Here is a 13,916-nt window from a genome sequence, read left to right on the forward strand (position 1 = left end):
ATCAATGTCACCTTCTTCTGGCGAGTAGGGAAATATTGATGTATCTTTTGAGAAGCCCAGTTAATTTAAAGTTATTTTTGAATACAAGATTTTCTTCTGGGAGGTCACTGGTCTGTCTAGGCCAAGTGTAAGCTGACCCAAAGAATTCCCAGTTAACCTGTCTAGCAACTGAGCAGGAATGCATCCAAGTGGGTAAATAGGCACCTGAATGTCAAATAGCTGCTCTATACATTTCAGCAACAGGGATTTGCTTAAAACTGGCCAAGAGTCAATATTAGTACTAAATCCTCTGGAATAATTATTCTGGCAATAATAAAATCCCTGACAGTCCATTGCTTTCTTTCTGCTGGGCTACTAACACCTCTATTTCCCAAAAACACTATTAGTTTTCATCTATTAAGAGTCAGGTTTGGGGGACAGCAAGTTCAGAGAGAAGGGGACCGCATCGTAAACCAAAAGAGGAAAGCAGGAACAGCAAAAATATCCTAAGGAGGTATTTCCTACAGACAGGGGAAAGCTACAAGGAGAGCATCATAAGTTACCATCATCTCCTGCTTCACTAACAGGATACAGGCATAATCTGCTCAAATGCTGTGTAAAGAAGCTAATTTTGCAGGAACTAGCAAACTTAGCAACAGAGCGTTATTCACATATACTAGACATTTAGTTACCCTTAAAATTTCCATATGTCACATATTCTATTGAAAACATTTGCACAGGGCATTATATAGGCAACACAAATATCGATTCATCTAAATTTTACATTAATAGACTTCAGAGTTAGAACTCAGCTGAGATGAACACTACAGAATATTTAGGATGATCATTACAAATTATTCACATGCAGGCAAATCCAACTGCTGCTGTCACACTCGCTCGCATATAGAAAGTTTTCTTTTCTGATAGTTTTCCCGTGCAGAACCATCCAAGATAGACTTTTAAAGAACTACAAACGCAACAGTAACAAAGAACTGACTGGAACAAATTTAACAGCTGCAGCACTGAAAGGACATGGCTACAAGCTCAGTGTATTTGGAGTAACAGTCCCATGTTTATTCAAATTACACTTTGATTCTCTTATTTTCACATGCGGATTAACTGTGAAAATTCAGGTTTCTCATTCTCTTGAGAAACATACGAGGTAGTTGCCCCTCACTTACTTCAATCACTTACTTCAACAGAATCGTCCTTGCATCCATCTCTGCATTCTCATCACCAGGAACATCAAATTATTAGTGAGTGTGAGAGAAACCTCAGTTTTTGCTAGCATTTCCCTGTTGGGGTCATTAACATTGCCAGACCCTTCCCCTGCCAAAGCAGAAAAAGTTTATAGATTAAATCGTATTCTTTACATTCTTGATTGCTAGAGCTTTGTAATTTTTCCCCATGTAAAAGACCACAGAAAAATTCACTATTTCCTATACTGTCAAAAGGATACTTCAAAAGCCAAAACCAGCTTTTAAAACATCATCTTGAATATGTTACAGACTTTTTCTTCACAAAACTGAGAGAATGCCCTGGCCAGAAAGGCATCACAAAATCACTAGTTCGTATGCCTTAAAGACGTATGTGCATTCCACACTGTGTCTCAGCATCTCACTCCATACTGAGAAGAGTAGGTGACCTACCAAAAATACTGTATAAATAAAAATATAACCATGCCTCTACGTCTGTGTCCTAATTAGAATGCATTTTCCAAGCTAAGAGTGAAGTCCTTGTTGGCAACTGAGCTTGTAATCTTCTACTCAACAAAGTAAGCTATCCTGTCAAAAGAAAATTTTCATGCTCTAATTGTGTCTGAACTTTCATCAGAACACTCGTTAGGATGCTTCCCGTCCTGCCCCCCTTTTTTAAAGGGCTGCAGAAAGATTAAACTCTGACATATTAACCACATTAATACAATGCACACAGGAGAAATGAAATGGGGACGGAGAGTAAGTTCTAGTTAAATTCAAGGTGTAGGTTTGGTCAGATAACACTTCTTATGGTCTGTTCTTTGCCAGTGCTTGGACAAAGACGTGCCAGCAATCATTCCTTTAAAAGGTTCCAACCTTTCTCATCAAGTGACTTCAAGATAGGCATTTTGCTGTGAAAGCATCCTCTCCAAAAACTATGTCCATTCGCCATCCCCCCTGCACACTAGATTTCACACTTCAAATAGCTGCAACAGAAACCAAGGAAGGAGAGAGGCTTGTGCAATTTTCCAGTGTTTGTTATATCCTGAAGCAGTGAACTGTGCTTCAGGATTTTAGAAAACTTTCACAGATTAGTAAGGTCAGTTCCTTCCTCCCCCAGCCAGAAGAAAGAGGATACGATTCTTAACGTATAGAAAAACTCTGAAAGAAGGAAAAAAAGTTATTTCTCCATATGCCAAAGATCCTTATAGGGACACACATCATTTAATACGCCTATTACCACACTCTGAAAGGACTGCACACAGATCTCACGAATGGAGGATCGATCTTTGAAAACAAGCTGGGACGGACACATACACACACAGAGAAATGGCTCCAGCATAACAGAACGGAGAACACATGTCAAAATATCTGTCTGTCTTCTACGAACAGTGAAGGGGTGAGGTGAGGCGGGTGGGGAGGAAAAGAGAAAGAACCTCTGTTTTTTTCAAGATAGCAAATTCTGCAGTCAGAAAGAATATATCGGAACAAAACTGTTGCTGCTTTTTCGAGTGCATCCTCCCAAACAACCTATGATGATTCTTTAGTTTCTTTACTGCACTTCAAATCATTTAAGGTAATATCACATATTTCTTAAGTACAATAAACTATATCACCTATTAAAGACTCAATTGTAGGAACCTCTCCAAGATCATCCAGCAGCTCGTGAATTGGATCGTTGTGCTCAGGAGCAATTGCATCTTGATGGTCTAAGAGCAACTAAACAAAGAGAAAGAACATTTATGTTGTTAATCATACATCCTTTTGTAGACAGCAAAATTACATTACTTTGAGCTGGTATCTTTCAGAAAAAGGTCTTACTTCACTGAACTCCAAAGCAGCAAGATCAATATCCAAAGCAGTGCCATTATCACATCCTCAAATATTTTCAAAAGAAACTTAGACAAGCCACAAGGGAATTTTATATACTGAGAAGCTCTTGCACACTACAATCAAAAGATAACTTCCAGCCTTGTATTTGGTAACTTTGCACTTCAGCCAGAAGCAGCATTTTCTTTGTAAGGTAAGCTTATAAGGAGCAGCTGTGACTGATGTATACTTACAGTGTGCGTATTGATGATTTCACCAATAGAAATATAAATAACTGGTTTAGTGAGAGTCACCAAGTCAGAATATTCATCGATATTAAATTTATCCTGCAATTCAGGAACCTCACAGGCAGCCTGAAAAAAACGTCTTCAGAAAAGAGGAGGAGAGAAGAATCAGTATGACCAAGAGTCACGTGATGTATCAAGAGCATTAACTCCCCATGACAATCCCAAGCATGGTCTCTCTTCTTTAAACTATGCTTCATTACTGCATAAAGCAGTTTGTCAGCTTTAGTTTAACACATCTCAAGTAACCTCGTGAGTTCAGTTATTGATATTGACCATGTTGACATTGGTTCATTTTCAGCATTCACAAGACTGGTCTATGGCTCCAGCAACCTCATTCACACATACTCCTGCCTCCTGCTTGTAACATCCCTTGCTCCTTTCGTGGCTTTCTTTCCAGCTCCAATCTCTGGCTTGCTTTCTTCCAAAACATGAGAGGTGTAAGATGACGATTCGTGAATGAAAGCTTACTTCAACTATATGAACAGCTAAGTGTCAACCTGTTTTATTCCTGAGCACCACTGGGTTTTCATGTGGAGCCAGGGTTCACATGGGACAGAAGAATGTACATCCATTCTAGTTGTCCATGTCCAAAGTATTACAGTAAACATGTGCAAAAGCAACCTTTATTCTGGAAACTCCTAAGTCAAAATACTTGACTTTGCAATCTCACTATCATTACGTGTATCATTCACAAATTGCAGGTACACGTTTTATTTGCCATTGTCACTGATGCTTATGGCAGTCTGGAGTGCAATCTCTTATTTTCGATAGACCGCATACTTGACAGAGAGAGAATTTATCATATTTAAAATTTATTATCCCTTTTTACTTGCAATGTTACCCTCTGTCCAATTTAATCAGCTACGGTCTTCTACCTGAATTTCTGGTATGACTGCGACAGGTATTCATTAATGATGCTTAGGTGCGCATTATCTCCCATGAACATCTTATTGGATGCAGCATGCTGCAACATCTTTGCAATGGAACCGAGGTTTCTGCGTTGATCCGTCGTCAGCTGACCTCCAGCTGAAAGATCAATGATGTCAAATGCATCTGGTGCGACAATGGCTGGATTCATGTAGCGATAATAGAGTAAGTTGCCAACGATCTGCGAAAAGTTGAGTAGAGGAGAAACACATCAAGAAACAATATAGGACCCAACTGAATTTTACTGAAACTACTCTGACTGTGGTTTGATAAACTATTTTCTTGCAAGACAGAGGCCCCTTCCAAGATAAAGGTTCTGCTGCGCTGCTGTATACAAGCATATACTATCCCAAAGAATCTATAGTGTTAAAAAAATAATATTAGAACGCAATAGGATGGTCAACACAAAGAGGGAAGACTGTGCACTACTAGTCACAGGACAACACAGCAGTAGATAATTCCTATGCATAAAGATTTAAAACTTTGACTTATAAAAACATACAAACAGGAGATATTACAAGTTACCAATGGACTACTCATATGAGCATGAGACAATCAGGAGAATTATATTTAATTGAGTTAGTCTAACAGAGGGCAGAATGATTATGGTATAGGGGAACCCAGTAATGCAGTTTCAATATTAAACAAGAGCTAATTCTTAGAGAAGCGTGCAGAATCAGCCACCATCTCCAACAAAGCAAAAACAGAAAGGAAACATGTAACACCAAGGAGCTAAACTGAGGACACTACTTTCCATTCCTTCTCCAAAGCCCTCTTCTCTTTCAGAATAATCCTTCAATAATCCAGGAACATTTTTCAGGCACAGACCCCCAGTTAAAAGTTAGTAACCGAGAAACCATTTAATCCAAAGGTAAGAAAATCAGAAATACAGGAGACAAATGGCATTTAAAATCCAATTTACCTACTCAAATGTGAGCAGCAACAAACTTCAAGGAACCAAAAATAAAGATGTCACATTATCCATACGCTCACAAATACAGTTCTAAATCTGTATTTGATATTTTGCCAAAAGTAATTCCAGCAATGAAAAGGAATTAACCCAACATGCTGATATAAAGCAATGGTTCTCCCACCGCATGCTCTAGCATTTTCTGGAAAATTAGCAGAGGGCCAGGTCACTGAATCTTGGCTTCACCTGCTTGCCACGTGACTTAAATGCACAAAAGAAACTGGAGTCTGAACAAATAGTTGAAAACAGAGAGAAGAAAAATCTAGCCATTGCTGAGCAGCCCTAGAAATTATTAACCGCTTTCAGCAAGGTCATGTTTTCAACAACTGTTTCATGCAAGCCCCTGCTGTACCCTCACAGATTATGTTGTGGGATGACAACAGCCAAAGCTGTTTATTACCAGTAATAAGAAAATACATCTGTGAAAGAAATTGTTATTAATAACTTTCAAAATTGCTGGGGGAGAACAGTATGTTATATGGGTAGCTTTGGTTGCTAAAAAAAAAAAATAATCTACGAGTAGTCATTGCACACAACTGCAGTTTTGACTTTCATGTGGACAGCTACACTGTTTCCATAAGGATTAACGAAAACTGCAGTTTTCCACCTAGATTTACAGATGGAAGAAATTAATTCACCTGCATAGAAAGAATCGATGTCTCAGAATGGGAAAGCACAGAACTAGAAGAGAGAAGAAAACGGCATTCAGATTGGCAATTATTTGTAATGAAGCAGATGCAGAGAAGTTTAAAGAGACGTTGTCAAGTATTCTAAGATCTAAATTTTATTTTATTAACAAGCAAACCATTCATGGATATAAAGGCCTTCACAATTACCAAAAGCCATAAAACCTAAGAAATTTCAACAAAAACTCCAAAGCTATACTCATCTGAGCATACCTACTATTAGCATCCTTTTAAAAGTTCTCCAAACCTACTGAAATGCAAAATACAAAACTGACTAGACATCATGGAAAGTGACACTCTATATATTGCTGTCAAAATATCCTAGAGTGTTACAAATAGGGGAATTAGGAATACCAGAATTTTGCACACACGCTTTTTAACTTGACATTGTCTCTTTAAGAAAGGAGCAACTGGCTGTGATCATATCAGCAAAACCAAGATTTATTTTCTAGGAGCAAGAGTACCCCAAGTCAAGAAACCTAAAGGACCAAATGGCCAAGATACTAAAAGCAGAGCAGAAGCAACAGGATAACTCTTTCTCAACAATGTGTTATATCTCAGGTGATGTACACGAAGCTAACCATCAAAAGTCCAATGTGAAACATTTTCTATCCATATAAATAAATAAATCAACTTTGTATACGTTTGCATGCTCTCCTCTCCACACACACATCCAACAAAGCAGAAGAATGAGAACTGCTTGCCACAGCTAATTTCTCCGACAAGCATTCACAAAGGTGTTCAGATCCTCACCTTCAGAAGCTCATCCTCGCCAGCATCAGGAAACTTCTCATGCAGGGAGTCTTTTAGTACCTTGGCAATGAAACGCATTCCATAACTTTGAGATAAAAAAAAGGGCAAATAAGACTGCTGCAAGCACAAATCCACTAACGACTTCTCAGGGATAGTACTGTGGTACACCAGACTCACGGGATTTTGTCCACTGAGCTGACAATAGCGGACAGGAACTTGTCTGTCACTGTCCTCATGTTTCTGATTGAGGCATCCAGGCGCGTCCTCACCTCTTCATGATTTAGAGCTTGTTCAGGTGTAACGTCGTACGGCAGTTTGCTATTTGAAAAAGTCAAACGTGAAGGTGAGTATTCCTCAGGCTAGCACATTTCAAGAATTTCTAGCTTGACATGGCAACAAGCTTATATTCACTTGGCTGCCAAGAGCTGTGCATTGCCTTCAATTCACTTTTTAGGCACTGGAAGAGCTGAAGACTTCTTGCTTTTACTTTCCTTACTCTCCCTTGCAATGGCCACTGTGAGAAAAGGCCCAGATACCTCAAAACGGTATCTTTTTTACAGCACGCACATACGCACACTAGGCAAAAAGTGCCATCTGTGACAGGTAGCGGTACTTCAGGCTGCAAATAAACTGATGAAGAAGCAAGCTACACATCTGAACATTAAGCTGATAAGAGCCTAGATATAAGCCAGAAGGTAGAGCAGTATCCATACAATTGATGTAATGTGCTATTGGTGGGAAGAAGTGCCTAACGAGTAGTTGTGTTTTCTCCCTCAGCTGAAATTACTGTACAGTATTCCAGTGAAGACAGATGAAGCAGATAATTCTTAAAAGCATCTCCTAAACTCATGTAAAGAGAAGGACCTGAATGCACATCTTTGCCTGCAATTTCAACACGTCCAGAATTTTGAACCAGGCCTACAGCAAGACACACAACTGCAGATTGCTTTGAATGGGGAAACTCACTCATCTGCATGGTCTTTTTTTTTTTTTTTTCTTAAAGTATGTTAAAAAAAAACAAACAGTGCCATAGAAACCTTAAGCAAATCAACATGCACTGGAAGAAAAAGAAACCAGAATGACACAAAACCATCTAGCACAATCCAATTGTCATTAGTGGCTGATATTAATTAGAAAGATGTTAGGACTAAAAAAACTGCAACGTCGTGCTTCTCCTCCAGTTTGGTCGGCTTGCAAATAGTACCTAAGTTTGCACAGGTTATATATGACATGAACAGAAACCAACAGAGAACCAATTCCCAATCTTACCATGATTTCTTTTAGGTCAGAGGACATCTCATAGCTAATTACCAAGTCAACATAGGCAAAAACTTAAGAGCATTTCTTCTTCCATCTCCTAATGAGATTCCCTTTCCACACCCTCAGCACCATCACCAGAACATGATCTTTAGAACTGTTGGATAAAAGCTGTCTTGAGGAGGTGGAAAAGGACGGTATCAGTTGGACAGATGTATGCAGTGAACCCAGGGAGGGTTTGGAATGTTAACCAAGCGGTGCAAAGCAGGAAAGCAATCTTTAGAAAAAAACAGTATTAACAGTTCCCATACCTGGCCTCACCAGTTTGAGACTCCATCTGGTTAACCCAAGACTTGTAAATATCCACCGGATCAGTTTTGATATTGAGTGATTTGTCATCGATGATTTCCTTCACAACTGGTGCCAGGATCTGCCTCAGGGCATTCTGACCGCGGGCACCACGGTTGAAACTCACCACCATTTTAATAACAGTAGGATTCCCAGTCACAATTTCATGTATTTGGTCTACTTTTGATCTGAAGAAGAAAGAAACTATATGAAATATAAGGTACACATAATTCTGTCAGCTTTAGATACATTTCTTGGCATAAAACAAACTGCTAAAGAGCATCACCCTCAAAAAACAGATCATGGATTTGTACTGAAATCTTGATACAGCAATAAACTTCAACATTACGTAAGAACATAAGTGGAACGCTTCTCAAGACAGATGAGGCAAGAAACTTATGACCTCTGTTTGGGAATTCCAGAGCAACTTGCCAGTAGTCATCTTGACAACAATTAATGCAAATCCAACTGTACACTCTATTTGAGAGCACAATTCAAAAATACAAAGGAAACAGAGCATGTTTTATGTAGAGAAGAAAAAGAACAGTAGGTTTCTTCCAGTATGTAAAAGAAGAAAACCAGCAATCGACAACAAAAATGACTCCCAGTATACAGCTATGTGAAATACAGTACCAGAGAATGAAGCGTTTACGTTTCCCTGGATTACCATTCCAAGCACAAATTTAAGGGGAAAAAAAATCTCCTTTAGACGTTAATTGTTTCAGGGCATATACCATCTTCATGCTTAAAAAGTATTCCAAATAATGCTAAAAGAGTAGTTCCTCAAAAATTTTATTGTGCATTCTTCTTCATAGAATCATAGAACGGTTTTGGTTGAAAGGGGCCTTCAAGATCATCTAGATCCAACTGTCCTGCCACAGGCAGGAACACCTTCCACTACACCGGATTCCTCAAAGCCCCATCCAACCTGGCCTTGAACACTTCCAGGCAAGAGGCATCCACAACTCTGGGCAATCCGTTCCAGTGTTTCACCACTCTCATTGTAAAAAATTTCTTTATCGGATCTAATCTAAATTTACCCTCTTTCAGTTTAAAGCCATTACCCCTTGTCTTATCACTATCTGCCCTTGTAAAAAGTCCCTCTCCAGCTTTCCTGTAGGCCCCCTTTAGGTACTGGAAGGTTGCAATAAGATCACCCCAGAGCCTTCTCTTCTCCAGGCTGAACAGCCCCAACTTTCTCAGTCTGTCTTCATAGAAGTGCTTCAGCCCTCACATCATCTTCGTGCCTCCTTTGGATCTGCTCCAACAGCTCCGTGTCCTTCTTGTGTTGAGGACCCCAGAGCTAAACACAGTATTCTAGGTGGGATCTCACAGGAATGGAGATTCTGAGATCTCTCTCTCAGGAGACAGGCTGAGAGAGTTGGAGTTGTTCAGTCTGGAGAAGAGAAGGCTCCGGGGAGACCTTCCAGAACCTAAAGGGTGCCTATAAGAAAGCTGGAGAGGGACTTTTTGCAAGGGTGTGTAGTGACAAGACATGGGGCAACGGCTTTAAACTGAAAGGGGAGATTTCGATGAGATCTAAGGAAGAAATTTTTCCCTCTGAGGGTGCTGAGGCACTGGCACAGGTTGCCCAGAGAAGCTGTGGCTGCCCCATCCTGGCAGTGTTCAAGGCCAGGTTGGATGAGGCTTTGAGCAACCTGGTGTAGTGGAAGGTGTCCCTGCCCATGGCAGGGGGGGCTGGAACTAGATGATCTTGAAGGTCCCTTCCAACCCAAACCATTCTATGATTCTATGATTCTCTCAGTATCAGCTTTTGGAAATCCACAGAGCATAGTGTTAGCTCTCTCCCTGGCTTACATAGTCCAAGCTTGCAGTTTGTTGAAAGTGTCTGTAACCAGACACTGGAGAATTGAGATTAGGCTGAATTTTAGGATGACTTTGCATCAGATTAAAAGTAGCTGCCATGTTGAGCAGTGAAATTTTGACTGAAGTAAAAAGCCCTCATCCTCAATGGACATACTCGACTCTTCCTTTATAGAATCATAGAATCATAGAATGGTTAGGGCTGGAAGGGACCTTCAAAGGTCATCTAGTCCAACCCCCCTGCAAGGAACAGGGATATCTCCAACTAGATCAGGTTGCTCAGGGCCTCGTCCAACCTGGCCTTGAACGTCTCCAGGGATGGAGCATCCACCACCTCTCTGGGCAACCTGTTCCAGTGTTCTACAACTCTCATGGTAAAAAATTTTTTCCTAATATCCAATCTGAATCTACCACCCTCTATTTTAAAACCATTACCCCTTGTCCTATCACAACTGGCCCTCCTGAAGAGCCTCTCCCCATCTTTCCTGTAGGCCCCCTTGAGGTACTGGAAGACCGCTATAAGGTCACCCCGGAGCCTCCTCTTCTCCAGGCTGAACAGCCCCAACTCTTTCAGCCTGTCCTCATAGGAAAGGTGCTCCAGCCCTCTTATCATCTTCGTGGCCCTCCTCTGGACCCTCTCCAACTGGTCCATATCCTTCTTATGTTGGGGGCTCCAGAACTGGACACAGTACTCCAGGTGAGGTCTCACGAGGGCAGAGTAGAGGGGAAGAATCACCTCTCTCGACCTGCTGGCCACGCTCCTCTTGATGCAGCCCAGGATGTGGTTGGCCTTCTGGGCCACAAGAGCACATTGCCGGCTCATATTGAGCTTCTCGTCCACCAGTACTCCCAAGTCCTTCTCCTCAGGGCTGCTCTCGATCCATTCTCCGCCCAGTCTGTATTTGTGCCTGGGATTGCCACGACCCAGAGGTAGGACCTTGCATTTGGCCTGGTTGAACTTCATGAGGTTGGTACGGGCCCACCTCTCCAGCCTGTCGAGGTCCCTCTGGATGGCATCCCTCCCTTCCAGCGTGTCGACAGCACCACACAGCTTGGTGTCATCGGCGAACTTGCTGAGGGTGCACTCCATGCCACTGTCCACGTCACCGACAAAGATGTTGAAGAGGGCCAGGCCCAACACGGACCCCTGAGGGACGCCACTCGTGACCGGTCTCCACTTGGACATCGAGCCGTTGACCACTACTCTCTGAGTGCGGCCATTAAGCCAGTTCCTTATCCACCGAGTGGTCCATCCATCAAACCCATGCCTCTCTAGTTTAGAGAGAAGAATGTCGTGCGGGACAGTGTCAAAAGCTTTGCACAAGTCCAGGTAGATGACATCCATTGGTCGACCCTTGTCCACCGATGCTGTCACCCCATCATAAAAGGCCACCAAGTTGGTCAGGCACGATCTGCCTTTGGTGAAGCCATGTTGGCTGTCACCCACCACCTCCTTGCTCTCCATGTGCCTTAGCATGGTTCCCAGGAGAATCTGCTCCATGACCTTGCCAGGCACAGAGGTGAGGCTGACCGGCCTGTAGTTGCCCGGGTCCTCCTTGTTCCCCTTTTTAAAAATGGGGGTTATGTTCCCTCTCTTCCAGTCATCGGGGACCTCGCCAGACCGCCACGACTTCTCAAATACAATAGCCAGTGGCTTGGCAACTTCATCCGCCAGTTCCTTCAGGACCCGCGGATGGATCTCATCAGGTCCCATGGACTTGTGCACCTTCAAGTTCCTCAGATGTTCCTGAACCTGCTCTTCAAGTACAGACTATGTTATAGACTATGTTAAGAACAGATATGAAATAAGAAGAGGACAATAAAGGGACAGTTTAGGTTTATCTGCATATTAGCATGAGACATAATGTGAAAACTGCCTCAATTCAAGAAATTGCCAAAACTGATTCGACAGCAAGAAGGTACCATATGCTACCACATACTTGATCTCTTCCTGCAACGCTGTTTGGAAAAGCCGCAACAACAGGTATTCCTCTCTTTGATTGGATGCATAGTTATACAGCGTGAAGATGACAGAATCCATGAACTTTGTGGATTTGTTCTGAGGCATCTGAAAAATCAGCTTGGCCAAGTAGGTTGGGTTAGTCTACAACAACAAGAAAAATTACTTAGTGTGCATGTCCACACAGGCCAGTGTCACTAAGAACTACGGTGGCTCGAAGCCACAGTGCATAAGCAAAGACTGTGCCAAGACATACAAGCTTCTATGACAAGAGGTTACCCAGCAGCACTAGAAGCTGCTTACCTGAAGTAAGTAGAACAGATGCTGATAGGCTTCCAGCTTTTCTCTCTTCTCTTTGCTCAAAGCTTTCAAACCTCCCCTTTGTTTGTTCAGCATCATCATGTCAGAGAGCTGTTCCTTGTTCTTCTTGGTAAGTTTTTTGCTGTGAGAAACAACATCCTGGAGAGAAACAATAGGAACAGATTCCACTCTAAACATTTTATAACAGGCAATATTGGAAAACAGTTGCACCTGAGAGCCCATTTCTCTTGTAAATGGAAAGGCAGGGTCAAAGTATGCCTGGGGCTATTGAAGTGAAGCATTATTTGCTATGACAGCAACTTCTCTGACTGAAGTACATGTTCTGCTTCCTCCTTGACTTTCTGGATTTTTCCAAAACCCTAGAAGGGTTAGTCACTCTTGGAAGCAATTACTATCAGAGTTGCTAGCATCCTGAAGATGCTTGAAAACGTTTTCCTTTTTAAATTGGACTTAAAACCTAAAAATCCTGTTTCATACTCAGCTAGCTTGCTACTTCTACATACTTCAACAGCAGTGGCACTTTTTGCTGCAGGCACAAGCCCAAAAGCTTCAGTCTTCTTCAGAGATTAATTTCACTATACCAATCAAGATTTAACACTGGGAGGAACACAGCATCATGCCATCTGGGAGCAAATGAAAGCTGACCAGAACTTCAGCTTGAAGAAAAGGTAATGCTGTATCAGCAAGAGCTCTTTTTGTTAAATTAATCACATCAGCCAAGTGATAGAGGGGGCCTCCTTTAACCAGCAAACACCAAGCGGCATAAGTGTGTCTCCTGCCTCTGAAGTCATCCCCCTCGCTGCAAGCTTGTGTCACTTGTTTAACCACAAAGGAAGAACAAGAGAGAGTTCTCACAGCCTTCAAACACACAATCTGTTGCATTCATTAGGTCAAGACAACCTGGTGTGTGTTTGCCTTTTTATCTTCAGGTCTCGCTTCTTCTCCTCCTATAGCTTTCTTTCTAGGAATACATACTAAATTAGTGGAATAGAGTAAGAACATGCTAGGAGTAAAATATACAAGTCTAGGGCAACATTTTCCACTAGGCTTGAGCAAGTGAAATCCAAGGCCAGGAGCAATCCATGCTACCACTGGGCTCAGTTCAATCTGTAGCTGGTCTCCCATCAACACGTTCCCTACCTGCAACGTAATTTTGTTTTTCACTAGCAGCCCAATTTTGATGTCCATGAGATTGAGGTCATTTTCCAGTTGCTGATTCGATCGGATCAAGGTTACAACTTCCTCACGCAGTTTCATTAGCTCAAGCTCCTCCTGAAAATCTTGGTCACTCTGATCAAGCAAGTGGACAAATTTCCGAACCACAGCCATGGGTGGGTTTTCAGCATTAACTAAAAATAGGCAAGAAAACATCAGGGGATGGGAAACACAAGTAAATATATGCCTTATCTACGTTCAACCAGCACATCCACATCAAGCAGCAGCCAGAATAAAATCAGCACTACCATGTCTAAACAGCTTCTGCAAAGCTACAGTTCTATTTTTCAGCAGCAAAAGCAACAGCTGGAATCACATGTTCCTTCAGCCTCAAGAACTACCTACTTCATCCCTATCACTGTC

The 13,916-nt window shown here is 41.8% G+C and overlaps 1 protein-coding gene across 1 annotated transcript in view; it reads right to left on the reverse strand.

Moving 5' to 3' along the window:
• Positions 1–13,916, reverse strand: part of LOC104369730 (ras GTPase-activating-like protein IQGAP1) — an 82,463-nt gene that overhangs the window by 7,304 nt on the left and 61,243 nt on the right. Inside the window, 11 exon segments of the mRNA XM_086619962.1 lie at positions 1,174–1,231; positions 1,234–1,308; positions 2,792–2,894; positions 3,239–3,371; positions 4,168–4,400; positions 6,629–6,713; positions 6,806–6,946; positions 8,197–8,421; positions 11,998–12,161; positions 12,321–12,476; positions 13,479–13,687. Of these exon segments, the coding sequence (XP_086476088.1) occupies positions 1,174–1,231; positions 1,234–1,308; positions 2,792–2,894; positions 3,239–3,371; positions 4,168–4,400; positions 6,629–6,713; positions 6,806–6,946; positions 8,197–8,421; positions 11,998–12,161; positions 12,321–12,476; positions 13,479–13,687 (1,582 nt within the window).

Source organism: Tauraco erythrolophus, chromosome 14, assembly GCF_009769465.1.
Source record: "Tauraco erythrolophus isolate bTauEry1 chromosome 14, bTauEry1.pri, whole genome shotgun sequence".
In the NCBI taxonomy this organism is placed as follows: Eukaryota; Metazoa; Chordata; class Aves; order Musophagiformes; family Musophagidae; genus Tauraco; species Tauraco erythrolophus.